Here is an 18633-nt window from a genome sequence, read left to right as displayed (position 1 = left end):
TACAAAGCGCTGACACTGGAGACTCCTTCCATAAATGGTACACAACCATATCAACAATGAAACATTGTGGAGTTTTATATTTTAAAGCGCAGTGCTTTGAGTGATGGATAGAAAGATAATCACGCACACACACACACATAGAGAGCAGCTACTGAGGAATAAGTGTGTGTGTGTGTGTGTGTGTGTGTGTAATTCATGCCCACCTATTGCAGATACTTCTCCAAATTTTCCATCCAACAAATGATCCTTTTGGGAAAATAGACCTAAACTCTCCTTTAGATTTAAGTGTGTGTGTGTGTGTGTGTGTGTGTGTATGTGTGTGTATCCTTTGAAACAGTACCCGGGACAGGAGATCAGCCCCGTGATGCAGCCTGACAGTGACTTCCTGTGTGTGATGGTGCTGGAATCAGTGAGTGAGTCATTACTGCACACGCTGACCCGTGAAGGGCCTGGCAGCTCCGCCATCGGCCTGTGATTGCTTCCTGCTTTACGCCGTACACACACACACACACACACACACACACACACAGAACTAAATGATACAGTATGGAAAGATACACTCCATTTTCTCCCTTTAGTATTTGACAGTACATTCTCACATAAACATATCGACTGATAAACATATATATTCAGCGATTTATTTATTTTTTTTCTCCACTGAGCGAGCGAAGCTGGTTTTAATTTAGCTCGTAGTAAATCAGTGTCTGAGAGCTTGATGAGCTCCGGATCGTCCATCTCTCTCTGTTTGATCATTCGTCTTTTAGTGTGCACTCCGTATCGATACAATTTACACTCAAGCAACACTTGAAGACCATGTTTAATGTCATTTATTCATTTTATTTATTTCAATTTTACAAAACAGACAACGGGACAAGGGGAAAAAGTGCTTTACAGGCTAATATCGGTTTCAATAAATACAAGAACGTCGAGGCCTCATCTTCATCCTCATCCTCATCCTTACCCCCCCATGACCGAGCTCAGAACACACAAGCGTACTCCGCAATACAAATATACAGTTTAGTGACAGCTACAGCTTTTATTTTTTGCCCAAATCAGTTCTGTGGTACGTCAGAGTCCGGGCCGAGCCACACGCTCGCTTTTACACCGCAGGAACTGAGGCACAAGCTAACATGGCAGACACAAAATCAGCGAAAAAACAGAGAAACACACACACATATTCTGCTCCCATTTCACGACAGGACACGACTTAAATAAAAAATATGTGTACATTTTTAATTTTCTTTACATGTACTCAGGTTTCTGTTCATCTCTTCCTACTCTCTGGGTACAACATTCACAATTTGATTAAAAAAAAGCCATTTCAGATAAACATCCTGTTTTTGCAGATTCTCACTTTTGCAGATTTATACTGTTCAATCACATCATTTTATCACTTTTTAAAAAAGGTTTTAGCCTTTTAATCTCTTATCCAGACCCGGCCAATGCATGTTGAAATGAGGGCAGTATGTTTTTTTTCTGAGATATCGTGAGTATCGTGACTTTTTAATAACACTGACTAACTCCATTATTACTTACAGTAACAAGTAGATTGCTATTCTATACCAATTTAATACCATTTTTAAAAAATAATTAGACTTCTAGTTTTTCATCTTATGGCACTGCAGTTCACTTCGACCTCTAAATATGATGATACATATTGTTTACTCTGAAAAGCATCTTCAAGTATCGAGATATTTGTTTTCTCCATATCGTATCGCCCATCCTTGGTCAGTATTGTAATATCATCAAATGTGTATTTTGTGAAGTTGTTCAGCTCAGCCGCCGCCTCCGGGCAGTAATCAGCCTCTGTGGGTTTTTAAACGCCTGATGGAGCGAAGACGCAGATGTTAGCAGGCGATGAAAGTGGCTTTTCGATGATAAATCCATCCGAAGCAGAGAGAGAGAGAGAGAGAGAGAGAGAGAGAGAGATGGCACATGCAGTCTGTGCTATAGATCCATGTAAACACTTGGGAACAAACGCACAGATCCAGCGCGATACTTGACAAATAATCACTGATTGTTTTTTTTTTTTATTATTGTTTTTTTTTTTTTTTACAATTTTTTCTCAGAGCGAGAGATGAAACTTCTTGCTACGTTCCTCGTCTCACTCCACAGGTCTCACGTCTTTACTGTGTTTTAATCCTGCAGTAAGGACCATGAATGTTCTCCGAATGTTTTGAGCAGTCAAACTCAAACCACTCTTCAGTGTGCGCATTAGAGGTCCAAATCCTGGTCTCGGTTCTTGATAACGAGGTTCCGGGCCGACGCTAACGGCTCACAGGTGTGTGAGACTCGCCTGCAGGTGAGGAAAATCCTGTCCACTGAAAGGCAGGAGGAAACGCCCCCTCTCCTCGTGAGGTCGGAGGTCAAGAGCATGCGGGGACGGTGACCCTGTCCTTCAGCCAGAGGCGACCTCTGAAGAGCAGACGGAAGTCAGGAGCGGGAGGTCAGGGTTGAGGGGTCAGGGGTCAATGTGGTGGGGTCGTTAGCGGCTGAGGGGCAGCTGTGGCAGGGACATGGCCTGGTGGGGGAGACTCTGTGTGGTCAGCACCGAGAACGGATGACCTGCAAATGCAAAAAAATGGCGGATTAATACACACACACAGACACACACTTACACAAATTCAATGCTTGTGATTTTATTCATGTTAGCTTTCACAGGACACAGGATTGCGTCACTCACTGTCAATGTAGCCACGCAGAGCCACCATGCGCGCTCTCTCCGGGCTGCCGAAGGGCGAGTAATGCAGCTCGTCAGGCAACGAGGGGGGCATGCGCGCCTGCGGGTGGGCCTGCGGAGGGCCGCCGTGCTGTGGCGTGTGCTTTTTGTGTCTCGCTCGACAGTTCTGAAACCAAACCTGCAAACAAAAACAGGACAGGAGTTACAGCTACCTCACCTCCTACTCCACCATACTGTCTTTACAGAAGCAAACAGGCTCTCGTGCAGGAAATAAAAACACTCCATGACATGCTAAAGGAAAATAATCAACAACAGCATGGTGTGATGAAGCAGAGTAACTGTTAGCACACCAAAGTTGATCATTTTCCCATAACAGCATGACACGGAGTGTTTTATTCCTCTTAAACCACAGCAATTTGCTAAGGATTACAATGTTTTATTCATTCAAGAATGAGAAGACTCATTCAGAGCAAAATAGAATAAATGAGAGAAATGAAGAGATCGTAAGTGAAAGAGAGATCACATTTTAGCATCTCTCACCTGTATGACTCGTCTGCTCAGCCCCGTCATGTCTGCGAGCTTCTGCAGCGTCTGAGCGTCAGGGTTGTTATCCTGCGCAAACTGAGCCTGCATCACCTGCACAGGAAGCGTCGCACAACAATTACAAACTCAAAGCACTCCTTTCAAACACTAATTACTCATTAAGATTAATAAAAGATTCTCATGTTATCAGCGTCAGGGCTTCGTACCTGCAGCTGCTCAGCGGTGAAGGAGGTGCGAGCGCGTTTAGCCGGTTTGGGCTGACTGTCCTGCTCCGACGGCACGGCTCCTTCCAGCGTGAGGCCACTTCCTGCACGGAGAGAGCAGCGAACAGCGAGCAGTCAGTACACGCTAAATCTCAAAATGACTCTCAAGTACAGGGAGCTACTCAGAAAGCACACAGGAGCGTGATTATAGAGTATTCTCTGTCAGGAAGAAGTCATTTCTGCATCTCAGACACAAACACACTCACCGCTCTCAGCAGCCCGCTTCAGGTTCTCCACCATGGTGTCGTAGTGGATCCTGCACAGCACCTTCTCCTCCACCAGGCCGAACTCCTCTCCGGTGGAAAGCTGCCGTTTGCAGGAGAAGCAGGCGAAGCAGGCCAGGTGGTAAGCGTTACCGCGAGCTCGCCTCACCCAGTCGCTGGCGTAGATCTGGCGCCCACAGCGGGCACACTTAGTACCAAACCTACTGTGAGAGAGACAAGGCCCGGCGCATCAATACTCTGCACAGCTGATAGTTATATAAGTACTGAGCACTCAGTAGACAACTCTACAGCATCCTTGCTCTCGCTCTCTCTCTCTCTCTCTATGTATATATATATATATATATATATATATATACATATATATATATATATATATATATATATATATATATATATTTGCCTGGCAGCCTGGAAAAACTGGACTTTCCTCAGCTCAAATGTGTTTCTTTGCAAGTAGCTTGGATTTTTCGTGGATTTTTTTTTTACCCCATTTTCTCCCAACTTTTTCACCTGCCAATTCCCACCCACCAGCCAGCTCTCCCTTATCATACATCCGCTAGCACCTGTAGAAGGTGAAGCTTTACACATGCTTCCTCCGAGACACGTGAAGCCAGACACCACAACTTTTTCGAACTGCTGCTTCACAGGGAGTTGTAACACACTCAGAGAAAACTGCTATCCGCCCTCTTCCACATACACGTACTCACAGACGCCCACAATTGGCTAGTGTCACTGTGAATGACAGACAACAGTTCCGCCTACCCAGAGAGCATGGTTCATTTTGCTCTACTGGACTGGCTTGTGCATCTCGATGTGAACTCGTAATCTCTCAACAATAGAGCGAACGCTTTTCTGTTGTGCACTAACTTTCCAAAACTTGATTAAATCGTGCCATTCACTTAGCTAGCAAAGGTTTAGACTTCTTTATGCAGCTTTTGCTATTATGTTGTTGTTGTTGTTAACTGTCTCATTATGTTTTTTTAAGTAAAAAAAACATTTCCACTGCGTTTTGTGGAAATATATTTATGAGATCTCAGAACATGTTATAGATAGAATAAGTCAATTTTGTGCAAAAACAGATTTTTTTAACTTTTTTTTCTTGACTGTTTGCTAGAATTCAGCCACAGCAACTTCTGAAGTGTTCTCACAGACTGCCATGCTGAGTCATTTGACCTGTGCTCTTATCCAGAGAAACCTCCAGTACAAACCATGATGTGAAGTTTGCATCTAGGAAAGACTGCAGAATAATGATGATGTACTAAAGTACAAATAAGTTCAGAAAACGAGGGCGTCATATAAAATAACAACATTACGAAAATCCATAGAAGAATAACAGACCTGCAGAGTAAAGTACAGAAACCTTGATGTAGTTTCTAGACATATAATAATCATATTATTCTTAAGGCCCCCCATAAAGCTTCAATTCATAAAATTGCTGTATAATAAATGTTTCAGTGCTGAAATAAGCTCCGCCCCCATTTGTAACAGCTCAGCTGTGCTTTAACAGAGGACATGGGGATTGTTAGAGAGAAAATTGTAATTCATCTGTCATGCAGCAGAAGGCTCTAAAAATTGCAAACCGCACCTTTAATTTGATATACAATAAACCATCAAGATTAGTTTTTATCGAGACGTTTCGCTCAAGGATTTGTGATGAACGGAAATGAGATCCAGCCTTTTGCTTTTTTTGTTGTTTTTTTTACTCTGAACATTTTCTCTGCAAAGAGAAAGACACTAAACAAAAACTCCAGCAGCAGTTCAGCAGCCGCTCGGTGTGTGCGATCTCAGCACTCATTCGTTTCTAAACACCAAATTCATCTCCTTGCTTCCTCCATTTATCAGCTCTGAATGTCCTTCCTGTTGTTTTCATAGCTGTTATATTAAGACCTAGGATTTGAAGGTGTGTCAGTGTAACTTTATCTTCATGTACGAATATAAATAAGTGCACAGCGTTGACGGAGGTCGTGGACCAACCGGGATTTTTTTGTTATTTCTGTGTGCCAGAATACATTTTTAATACATTTTATTTTTTTACAGTATTGACATTAAACTTCTATTTCCTTACAAAATACACCTTTACCAATATACCAATATTAAAGAAAGAGAAATATCTTACTTTAATTCTCTGGGCTTTTTTTAATACAGAAAACTTGAAGTAATATTGATCTGAAATAATGATGTGATCTTAAAGAAACCTTATAGAGATTGATTTACAAAAATTTTTTACAGCCCTGAAATAAGCCACGCCCCCATCTGTAATAGAGATGCTCGGCTGTGCCATTTTTTTTCTTTTTTCTGTAAAAAGCAAACTACAACGCGTTCATAGTTTTAACAGAGGACCTGGGGTTGGTAATTATTTACTTATTATTATTATTATTTTTATTACTTTCTATAATTGTACCTGTGTGCACTTTTAGATTTTATTAAATTTTAAAGGATTTATTTTCAATAAGAAACACTTAAAGCAAGGCAGATGTGAGATTTATATATAAGAATTTAGTAACATTTTTCAGAGGGATGTGATGATATATATATATATATATATATTACAAAAAAATAGAAAAAAACACTTCCATTTCCCAGATCATTTAAGAAATGACTACATATCGATTCAGCGCGGAAATGCACAGGAGCGCTGAAGTCGTGTTACGAGGTGTTATTTTGACGGAACCGGACTGAACACATAACAGCGCAGTGACCATCTGAGCGTTCTCGGGTTCTGCTGCGGAGAAGGTCAGTGCGGCTTGGCGCAGCGGCTGAGACTAATGCTGTGCAGATGGCGGCGGTTTGCATGGGAGCCCCAAAGCCTAGACCCCCTCACATACACACACACACACACACACACATGGACCCATCCACCACCACCACCACACCTCTGGCACACGGAGCGCTTGTGTAAACAACGTGTCGTACACCACCTCCTCTGACCACAGAGAAATGTGGGATATCAAGATGACTGATTTGGCTGCGGTTCCCCTTTCCTTCGTCCCAAGAATGATGACACCAGGCTTGCACGCCGGATCACGGGGCCGAGGGGCCCAGGTTTGGGGGAGCGAGCGGGAGGTTGGGGTGGGTTTTTTTGTCCACTGAAAATGACATCATTCCAGTCTAGAGAGGCTCACAGATAACTTAACAACGCTCGACTGGAACGTTCCCGATGAGACAATTTCCAATTTTTGATCTGCACCCAGGATCCCAAAAACGCTGCGAAACAGTAACCCTGTGTGATTAATGTGACGCTTTTCTGTTTACCGCTGATTTTAGTGCAGCGATTTTTTTTTTTTTTTCCAGAAAATTCCTGCTAATGTTATGTTTCTATTTATGGCCCAGAAATGTGATCCATTCAAATGGAACCTGTGAATTTGTGCTGTAGACTTGGGAAGGCGAACGCACAATACGTCTTCTGTTTAAGTGGTTGAAGTCATTAGGACACTGTTGCTAGGCAACTGGAAAACACAGACGCCGAGTATGAGCTAGTTAATGATTGATTCGGATGCTAGCATTGGGAACACTGACATTTCCCGTAGTGTAGAAATGACCGAGTAAAGCCTCAGGACCGCTGTAATTACACTGTTATTACACTTAGCACCCACCGCTAACTGAGCTGCTGTGGGTTCCGCCATGATGAGAAATCTCAGAAATGTGTCAAAAGCTCGACTTCTGAAGGTGTAATAAAATAAGACAAATGAAATAGTGCAACAAACAAACAAACAAACAAACAAACAAATAAATAAATAGAATCAGTAAACACAAATCCATTTGAGAGTAGTTATGAAATTTATCCATTTCCTAAAACCTACTAATCAAATTCTAAGCCTGAGATCCCAGACTCTAATGCACAAAGGAATACAAATTCTAGAACCCCATGCACAAAGGAATTCTAAAATCCCAATTCTAAAATAGAAATTCTAGAACCTCGCGAACGAAGGAATGGGAAGACTAAAACCATTGCACAAAGGGATTCTAGAATCACATGCTCGACAGAATAGGAAATGAGTCGAATGCTCGACAGAATAACATCAAATTCTAGAAATTCTAGAACCCTGTACACAAAGGAATTCTAGAACCTCATGCACAAAGAACTTCAAAATTGGAATCTGAAAAAGGGAATTCTACAACCCAAGACGCTACGGAATTCTAGGCCCCCAAGCACAAAGGAATTCTAGAACATCATTCAGAAAAAAATTCTAAAATCCCATGCACAAAGGAATTCTAGAAGCCTGTTCACAAAGGAATAGAAATTTTAGAATTACTTTCACAAAGGAATTTTAGTGTCTTTCCTTAACTGAACAACATCCCTGCATATGTATGAAAAACAAAATCTAAGAACCTATGCACAAATAAATTCTAAAATCCCCCACACAACGTCACTCTAGAATCCCATGCACAAAGGAATTCTAATATTCCATGCACAAAGTAAAGGGAATTCTAGAATCTAGAATTCTAAAATCCGATGTGAGTGTCTTACTTGAAAAACGTTGTTCCACCCCACAGTTCCACCAAACGCTTCAGCTGGAGCACAGAGCCGCTTAAAGAGGTTTGATGTAAATTCGTCTTTCTGCTTGTTTGTTCCTTTGAAACATAAAAAGTCTGAAATCATCGCGCAGGATTCGGAGCCATTCAGTGGCATTTTGTTTACTTTTCTAAACCCATGTTCTGACAGAACCGAACCGCACGAGCAACACAACATCTGCGTAATGGTGCATTTCAGAGGACTGTTTGGAAAAAATTTGGAACCCTAATGAAATCTTCACACCACCACCACCAACATGACTATCAACACCACCACCACTATCAACACCACCACTATCAACACCACCACTATCACCACTATCAACACCACCACTATCACCACCACCACTATCAACACTATCAACACCACCACTATCAACACCACTATCAACACCACTATCACCACTATCAACACCACTATCACCACTATCAACACCACCACCACCAACATGACTATCAACACCACTATCAACACCACTATCAACACCACCACCACTATCAACACCACCACAACTATCAACACCACCACTATCACCACTATCAACACCACCACCACTATCAACACCACCACTATCAACACCACTATCAACACCACTATCAACACCACCACCACTATCAACACCACCACAACTATCAACACCACCACTATCACCACTATCAACACCACCACTATCAACACCACCACAACTATCAACACCACTATCACCACTATCAACACCACTATCACCACTATCAACACCACCACTATCAACACCACCAACAACAACACGACTATCAACACCACCACTATCAACACCACCACCACCAACATGACTATCAACACCACTATCAACACCACCACCACTATCAACACCACCACCACCAACACGACTATCAACACCACCACCACCAACATGACTATCAACACCACCACCACTATTAACACCACCACTATCAACACCACCACCAACAACACGACTATCAACACCACTATCAACACCACCACCACTATCAACACCACCAACACCACCACCAACAACAAGACTATCAACACCACCACCAACAACGCGACTATCAACACCACCACCATTATCAATACCACCACCACTATCACCACCACCACCTCCATCAACACCACCAACACCACCACCACCAACACGACTATCAACACCACCACCATTATCAATACCACCACCACTATCACCACCACCTCCATCAACACCACCACCACCACCACCACCAACACCACCACCACCACCACCACCAACACCACCACCACTATCAACACCACCACTATCAAACCACCACCACCATTATCAAAAACACCTCCCCTATCAACACTACCACCAACACTACCACCACAATCTACAACACCACCACTAACACCTACACCACTATCACAACCACCATTTACACCACCACTGTCACCATCACTACTACCATCGCTATCACCACTACCACTTTCTCCATCATCATCTCCACCATCACTGTCACCCCAACCACCATAATCACCACCACCCCTACCACTATCTACACCACCATACCACCACCTTCATCACCATCACCACATCACACTGCAGGAATAAAATTCAGCAGTGCAGTTTAGAACAGGAACTGTAAGAGCAGTGTTTTGTGCAGCAGGTATAATTGCGCTTCCTGCGGTTTTGTTCTGGATGTGCGGCTGTCGTTCAGAGCAATAACTCGCAACAGGAAACTCTTAAAGGTTCAGCGCATTTCTGACAGCGTCTGAACTCTAAACTAATTCACATACAGGGATAAAATAACAGAAAAACCCCAAACCTGAGGAGGTACAAGCCTGGAGGATTACTCCTGATGTGCTGTTCTCTAATTTCCAGAAACAGAACTGTTTACTTTGAGGGGGAGTTTTGACAATGTGCTCAAAAGACTGCGGCGCACCAGGGACGTGGAACCACCTGAAATTTACTTACGAAAATTTACATTTTACTCATTTTTCATATACGAGAAAAAAAATTCTCCACATTTACTACGGCATCAGATGTTTTTCAGATTTCATCACTTCATCAGCTGTGTAAAAAAAAGGAAAGAAATTCTCTAAAATGGAAAATTTTATCCGGTAGAATCCGATCCTTTTTTGTGCTTCCTATAAAGATAGTTATCAGTGGAAACGTCATGGTGTAGGTCGGATTGGACTCGAAATGAAGGGACGGCGGAACGTGAGAGGCGCCGAGACTCAGCTCAGCTCCTCACGTCTCTCCTCCACGAGTCTCAGCACCTCTCAGATTCCTCCGTCCCTTCTCCCCTTCTGATTAGCAGCCGTCTCGGTCTTCCTGTGTGGCCCTCCGCTCACGCTCCTCGGCCTGTTTAGTTGGTTTTTTTTTCCTCCTTAGGTACAGCCTCCGCTGTGTCCTGCCTCCCCTGCTGCTGAGAGTAAACCCACTCTGATTTCCTGCAATTACGCCCGATTAGAGCAGCTGTCAGTCCGGCGCAGATGAGAGACCGACACGTCCACGTCTCAGTCTCCTGCCAGACACTGACACTCGTAAAAACACATAGCTGTGCTCCACAGAAAAGAAGATTATAGGTTCTAACTCTCCAAACCTGCAATGTGGAACGCTGCGGCGTCTGCAATCTGTAGCGTAGCTGCTAATTTACCTCCAGGGATCGATAAGGAGTGTGACAAATCAATGAGGTTATTATGGACAATATTCTGCCTACTGCATCCTGCTGTAGCTCAGAGACGCTTCCAGATTAACATCAGATGAGTTCGTCTGTCTGTCTGTCTGTCTGTCTGTCTGCTTCTCGGGTTCTGTGTGGGAACAGAACGGCACGAAAAGGAATTCTGCGGCACCACAGAACACCCACGTCATTTCCAATCCACACCGTCAGTCACGATGACGGACGTGCGAAGGCGAGCACGTGTGAACCTGATGATGTGACGATTCCCATACTGCAGAAACACACTGTCTCTGTAAGTTCCCTAACCAATCATGATGGAGAGATTCCTCAATTCCAGCTGTGATCTGACTTAAAAAAATGTTCTTATATGTACCAAGGAATTCTAGAGCCCTACATACAAAGGAATAGAAATTCTAGAATAACACGTACAAAGGAATTGCCAGCTATGATTTTAAATACAAAAGCTCTTAATCTTAAGACGAAAAGAAATACTAGAATTGCATAGAACCCCAGGAACAAAGAATTTTGAAAAAAATTTGTGGTATCTAGAGCCCCATGCAGAAATGAATAGAAACTCTAGAATTGCATGTACAAAGGAGTTCTAGGACCCCGCATACAAATTAATAGAAATTACAGAATCAAATTCACAAAGAAATTCTACACACAAAGGAAGAGAAATTCTAGAATCATGTGTACAAAGGAGTTCTATAATCCCATGCACAAAGTAATAGAAACTCTGGAAGCGCATGTACAAAGTAAATCTAGAACCCCAAACACAAAGGATTATACATTTTAGAACCCCATGCACAAAGGAATAGGATCTCTACAATCACATTTACAAAGAAAATCTAGAATGCGCAAAAGAAATAGAAAATATAAACGAATGTACAAAGCAATGGAAGTTGTAATATAATGTGTACAAAAGAATTCTAGAACCTTGTACACAAAGGAATTAAAACTCTATAACTGAGTGTATGAATAACTCTAAAAACCCTGTGCACAAAGGAATAGAAACTCTAGAAACCTCACGCACAAAGCAATAAAAACTCTAGAAACCCCACGCACAAAGGAGTAAAAAGTCTAAAACGCCACGCACAAAGGAGTAAAAAGTCTAAAACCCCACGCACAAAGGATTAAAAAGTCTAAAACGCCACGCACAAAGGAGTAAAAAGTCTAAAAACCCACGCACAAAGGAATAAAAACTCTAGAAACCCACGCACAAAGGAATAGACAGCTATGGCTTTACATTAAAAAGTCCTCAAGCCAATGAGCTCAGTGTAACAGAAACATTCTTTCAGAAATGTAAAAATGCCTGGGAAACATTTACGGCAGCCATTTTGGACCAGCACACGTGATAGCAATCAGCTTGCTCTTTATAAATATAAACACACAAATATAAAAAAAACATTCTTAAAAAGAGTTTTCACCAAAAATAAGAGGTTTGAGCTCAACAAGCTGAAAGTACGAACTTTAACCACCATCTAGTCATGGATCAACAGGTAACGGCTCTCCAGCTAAATCTGAAGCTACATCTGGATTTCTGTAACGCTGCTCTGTGACAAGTTCGATTGCTGAACTCTCTACACTGTCAGAAGAAAGGGTACTAAAGTGTACTGTACCGTTCCTTGTAGAGGTACTCTTATCTTCTGTACCTTTGTGTCTATTATATAGAAAGGTGCATGTAGTGTATATTTAAAACTTTACTTGGAAAAAGAGGTAAATATTGTCAATTATGAACCTTAAATCTTTTTTTAAAGGTCACTATATTCAGGTCAAAGATACATATTAGGTACGAAATTGACAGAGACAGATATAGTTCAGTGCCCTTTTTTCTGAAAGTGAATTTTATATATATATATATATATATATATGTATATGTATATATATATATGTATATATATATATATTTAATCTGTTGGCATGTCATACACTAAGGGCAAAATCTTGTAGTGTTTTTCTTGACAGTGTCTTGGATAAACGCCGCTTTATCTCCTAATCACAGGACAGACTGGAGAACAGAGAGAACGTTTCAGTGCTGCTGTACAAACCGCACAAAAAGCCGAGGTTCGATCCTTACAGCGAGCTTCACTCACTTACGCCTGACTGCTTGACAACTTGAAACTATTACAGCCGGCTTTTTACTTGTCTGCATGAATATCTAACACAGTCAATCACTGCATGGCCTCCAGTAATGTTCCCATGATGCCTTGATATACAAGGGCCTCCACAGAAATAATAAAAAAAAACTAAATACATACGTAAAGGGCTGAAAGCGAGAAGCTGACGTGTCTGTGGGAACCAGCCTTTTTTTTTTAATTTCGGTAATGAGGAAAAAATTAGCATGTCCCAATGGTTGCTTTAATTTTAGTTTAGATCTCTGTGCAAAAAAAATGCCTTAAGGACATGACTGAGAGAAAAAGATTAATATGTGGTGTGTAAAATGTTTTATATTTGTAATACAGCCTTGCATAAACATGTGATGTGAAAATGATCCTGAGATTTAATCAGCAAACCACAGAGCAAAGGTTCAAATAAGAAAAAGATTTCTATCCAGGATGATTTGTCACTTTAGACCAAGACACACTGTTATCTCTACATGCTGATTTGAATCTGATCTATCTCCAGGCTGATTGCATGCAGAACGGAGAGAAACACATACACACACACACACACACACAAACACAGACACACACGTGACACAAATCTGGCAAAAAAAAAAACAAAAAAACATTCTCTATGAAAACTAGCGCTCTACACCCAGCACTTCTGCCTTTCTCCAACAAAACTGCTGCACAGATGTGTGTGTGTGTGTGTGTGTGTGTGTGCCCAGCCCCAACATGGTCCGTGAAGAGCCAGCGGCATTCACAGCCTATCATGTGAAGCATCACTTCAGATTATTGGCCCTAACACAGAAAACAAATGTTCTCCTAAAAACACAGTATCAGCTTTAAAGGGGCCAGTCACTTCACACGGCCTGCGAACGAGCGGGGAAGGCAGGCCAACATCCTGCACGCTCTGCAATCACCGCATCTCACACACCCCTCACATCCCCTCACATCCTGAAGACAATTTCACAGCAGCTCGTATCCTTTCACTCCGCACTCCGAAGCCTGCGTGATCAAAATACCCCCACGCTCTGTCGCCATCCGATCACGATTATACTGCGAGCGTAAAATGCGTGCGCTGCTAGCCGTTAAAAAGCCGTCTCTCTCTGCGTGATGTGGCTAACGATCCGATCGCCTTGTTGTGGGTCAAATTATTACTTTTCGGCGGATTGTATCAATGTCATAATTCATCCTCACAGCAACTCTCGTCCGCACAATAAAATATTATTAGAGGGAAGCTGTTTCGCAATAACATCATGACTCCAAACCCTCGTATTTCAGCACATCTGTAATAACACGAGCAAAATGTTTATCTTTGTCTTTATCTTATATGTCAGGTGTAAATACGAGGGATCTGTTATTACACTCTCAGACAAACTAGCACTAAACTGTACCTCACCATGTTATTGTAGCTCAATAGAAATCAAAATATAAAGGAAAAGTAAGGACTTGCATTACATTTAGTAAGCAATCAAAGCATAACTGTCTTTTGTTTGTCCATTAAAGGTGCAGTTTTAAAATGCTCAGAAAAAGCTACTAAACTGTACCCTTCCTTGTCACTGGAATATTAAGACCACACCTTTTGTACCTTTAATGTGTGTCTTTTACATGGTAATGTAAACATAGCATACCTTTAAAATGATTTTAGGTACATAATGGCACCTTTAATACATTGTTAGAGTGTGTTAAAGGTACGCTGCATGCATCTTTCCAGGTATACGATAGGAACAAAAGAGGGCACCACCCCAGTGACAAGGAACAAGGAATAAGGTACAGTTTAGTACCCTTAGTACCCTTCTGTGATCATGTCATTCTGTATATATCTTAAGTGAAGCAGGACATGCAGAAATATTCCACTTCTGGATAAAGAAGCCATGTCACATCAAGATAAACAAACAGAAAAAAAAGAGTTACGCTTGTTTTTTTTTTTTTCCTAAATGTAACACACATCCTTATTTTTCCTTTATATTCTTAATGTTTGAATTAATATCCAGCTTGCAATCAACGAAAAGTGATTTAAACAACATAAATCCACCTAATAGCCTGATATGCAAAAAAGTGCAGTCTGTGGGTTTTTTTTGTGTTACACTGGTGGAAGTCACAACACACAACTACTTATCAAAGTTATTACATTTATTTATAAATATTTGTATAATTATTAGTTGATTTGTCTGCTCACTTGAGCTGAATTGTCCTGTAAACAATGTCAACATGGACCTGATGTATGAGTGGATAATTAATGAATAAAAAGCTCTACAGCTCCAATAAATATCCAGAATGTAATTCTACACATTTCCATATTGAGCCTCATGATTTTATTATGTTCATAAAATAAATCTGTGCTCTTTTCTTATTAACAGTTAAAAGATTACAAAAGTACTGTACTGTACAGCATCTTTTACTCATGCTTTAGAGTTTGCAGATAAAAGCTGCAGCCCCTTTAAGACTTTTTTTTTTTTTTTTGCAGAAACTGAAAAGGAAAAGCAGCCTGGTTTCAGGATAAAGTGGAAAAAAACTTACCCTACCTGAAATAATCCATTTTGCAGAAGATCTCCTTGTTTTTGATGTAGCAGCTGCTGTGTTGGCGCAGTGAAGTCCTGCACACTGAGCACTCCAGACAGCGCACGTGCCACATCAGATTATTCACCTGCCAACAACAACAACAACAACAACAATAATAATAATAATAATAATAATAATAGTACACTTGTATGCTTAGCTTATGTCGGTTGTAATACATGATTACTGTGTTGTGATCCATTTCGGATCATTTTAATGCCACGCGTTTGATCTGCATTTGAAGCTCGTGCGTTTGCGTTTAAGCAAAAAAAAAAAAAAAATAATAATAATTAACACTTCTATACACACTCTAGCCAGCTCCAGACAGCACTTCTGAAAGAGCCTTTACACTTGTGCACAATAATCCGGTTTATTGCACTCGTCCTTCTCTTGCTCATATTTCTGTCCTTCAGTGTATTTCATGTTTAAGTGCCTTATTGTCTGTAGTTTTGCACATGGACAATTCTCTGATATATTGCACTTAACACATCTTCTGATATTCACTGCACTCCTCAGGTCTCGTGCTGCAGCATCCTTCTGTCACTTTTACTCTCATATTTATGTTTATTTAAATATTTCTCACACATTGCATTCTTATGATCATGCTGCAGAAACGCTTTCTTTTCCTCAGGAGAGATTAACAATCTCATCTCATCTTATCTTATTCCCATGAGAGATCTTTTCTTATCTCGTCTTATCTTGTGAAAGGACATTGCTGGGGCAGAAACACTGACACGCCGCACTTCCTGTCGTTTTCCGTCCTTTGGTTTTATTTCATTTAGACATAAATAAATCAAATTCAACACAAACTCCTTGTGTAATGATTCCTAACTCTTGCTGTGAAGAAGCTAAAAGTGAAGAAAATGACTACTTTAATAACTAATGTACACACTGAATAGCTTCATATTTACATTAAATCCTGATCATATATCATATAAACATAACAGACATCTTTTAAAATCTAACTTTTGGAATTATTTTTACATTTTGCCCAGAAAAAAAATGATACAAGTCATGCAGCAATTGTTTTGAGCAATTAAAGTGTGTAAAATTGGCGAAATGTTCTTCTCGCCCTCTCCTGTTAGCCTACTTATATCCCTATAGAGGTTATATTCTATTTACTTTAGATTAAATTATATATTTATATATTTTTTTGTTTCATGTGTCAATGCATTTTTTAAATTAAGACTTTAAGACTTTTTTTGCGAATCTGAAAACGTCATAAAGTCGCTTTTGTCCTTTAGAAGGTCCGACTTTCTCTGACTTGCGTCGCTTTCTCTGTAGATTTCTCAGAAACTACTAAAAAAATATACAAAAAATATACTACAGGAATGAATGAAAGAGAATGAAAGAGAATGGGCTCGTGCCACGACAAACTGAGATTCAAAGAATGTTAACTCAAAAAAAAAAAAAGAAATAAAGAAAAATATCCTGACATTTGTTTTAAATAAAAAGGAATAAATCCAAAACCATGGAAGCGCGCGCATAATTATAAGGATGCTGCAAGATTTCTCATTCAAAGGTTTATGAGAACAAATGATTTGTTAAACAAAAGCAGGAGTTGCTTCTGCTGCATGGGCTGCACTCTGGCTTCATCAGATCAGAGCTCAGAACACACCACATGCATGCTAAATCTTTTTTTTTAAAACTCTATATAACAACAACAACACAAAAAGACACGCTGTGTGAGCTGCAGTAACAGTGTCGAGTCATTGTTTAGCCTTTTTCCCCTTCATTTTTTAAAAAAAAATGAGTTATAATTAGATTACTGCACCATAATCATAATTATAAATAATCATAACACCACGTGCACGCGCAGCTACATTCCTCCAGCTCCGTTATTCTGCTCTCCAAAATAAAAACCAAACATTTTTAGATCCAAACTAGAGAACCTGCCACTCGGTGTGTTCTATCTCTGGTGCATGATCATAACACACCACATGCATGCTGAACTCCTGTTTATTTATTTATTAATTCTTTTCTTTCACAAATGTGGGTTCGTTATATTGCTGTTTTTCAGTGTTAGTAATTTATTAGATTGCTTATATTATTAAATTATAATCATGCACGTGCAGCTCTACTCCAAGTCAGTGTGTTTTATTGCTAACGCACAGCTTAATCATAGCACACGTTAGCCTATGCATGCTCAACTCACTTTTTTCCTCAATATAAACATTTTTGAGCAAATAAAGACACGCTGTGTGACGTACATCTACAAGGTCGGGTCATTATATTGCCCCCCCCTCCCCCCTTTTTCCCTTTTTTTGTGTGTAATTATATTACTGCTACATTATAATCAGCACAACAATAGCACAACAATTGCATGCTTAACCCATTTTTCTTCTCTTTCGTGCACCTACACTGCGGGTAGTTACATTACTTTTCAATCGCTTTTTGGTTAATTAAATTGCTGCATAATCATAATCATAATCATAACACACGAATGCATGCTAATCCCATTTTCCTTCTCTTCTTCGCTCTATTAAACGTTTATTTTAAGTTCCTTTTTTTTTTTTTTTTTTTTTTTTTTACTTCTTACTTCTTTTTTTTTTTGGATAGATTGCTGCCGCATAATCATCATAATAACAGTTTACATGCACGCGCAACTCTATTCTTATGTGAGACTATTCCTGCTTTCCAAAAAAATAAAAAGAATAATCAAAACAAAATCCCGTTTTAGTTTTACAGCCCAGTCCCAAGTGCATGTGCACACTGCGTTGCATGGCTGATCTGTGATCATACCACACCGCGCGCACAAATATGACGCAACTTTATTCCCATAATTCCCTTAACTCTGCTCACGTGCATCTGCACAATTAATGCGCTACGTTGCTGATGCGTGTCTCATAACACACCTCATGCACATGCATGCACGGGTTCATTGCTTTAACATGCAGCTGCTAGAAAATGCTACAAGCGGTCACGTCACACAGCGCGCGCCTCCTGAACATCCCGAACATCCCGAACATGGTGCGGGGTTAAAACGCACACAGAGCCCGTCCTGTACACGCCATGACTCTCGTACCTTGAGCAGGTACCTGTCGAGGATCTCGAGGCCGCAGCTCGCGCACACGTTCTTGCCGGTGGAGGGGACGGACGAGGCGGAGGCG

The 18633-nt window shown here is 40.7% G+C and overlaps 1 protein-coding gene across 3 annotated transcripts in view; it reads right to left on the bottom strand.

Moving 5' to 3' along the window:
- Window positions 1-669: 669 nt before the first annotated feature.
- lhx6a (LIM homeobox 6a) overlaps window positions 670-18633 on the bottom strand; it is a 21569-nt gene continuing 3605 nt past the window's right edge. For 2 of the 3 annotated variants that reach the window (XM_026942809.3, XM_026942812.3), the window contains exons 2-8: window positions 18549-18633; window positions 15490-15611; window positions 3693-3913; window positions 3430-3530; window positions 3221-3316; window positions 2684-2858; window positions 670-2565 (exon numbers count right to left, since the gene is read on the bottom strand). The exon at window positions 18549-18633 is cut by the window's right edge and continues 104 nt beyond it. In XM_026942809.3, coding sequence (XP_026798610.1) covers window positions 2486-2565; window positions 2684-2858; window positions 3221-3316; window positions 3430-3530; window positions 3693-3913; window positions 15490-15611; window positions 18549-18633 — 880 coding nt within the window. In that variant the 3' untranslated portion in view covers window positions 670-2485. The remainder of the gene's footprint in view (window positions 2566-2683; window positions 2859-3220; window positions 3317-3429; window positions 3531-3692; window positions 3914-15489; window positions 15612-18548) is intronic. The other variant, XM_053241542.1, reaches the window with a different exon arrangement.

The sequence above is a fragment of the Pangasianodon hypophthalmus genome, chromosome 17 (genome assembly GCF_027358585.1).
Source record: "Pangasianodon hypophthalmus isolate fPanHyp1 chromosome 17, fPanHyp1.pri, whole genome shotgun sequence".
Taxonomy (NCBI): domain Eukaryota; kingdom Metazoa; phylum Chordata; class Actinopteri; order Siluriformes; family Pangasiidae; genus Pangasianodon; species Pangasianodon hypophthalmus.
The sequence above is the reverse complement of the archived record's forward strand: the minus strand, read 5'-3'. Positions and strand labels throughout refer to the sequence as shown.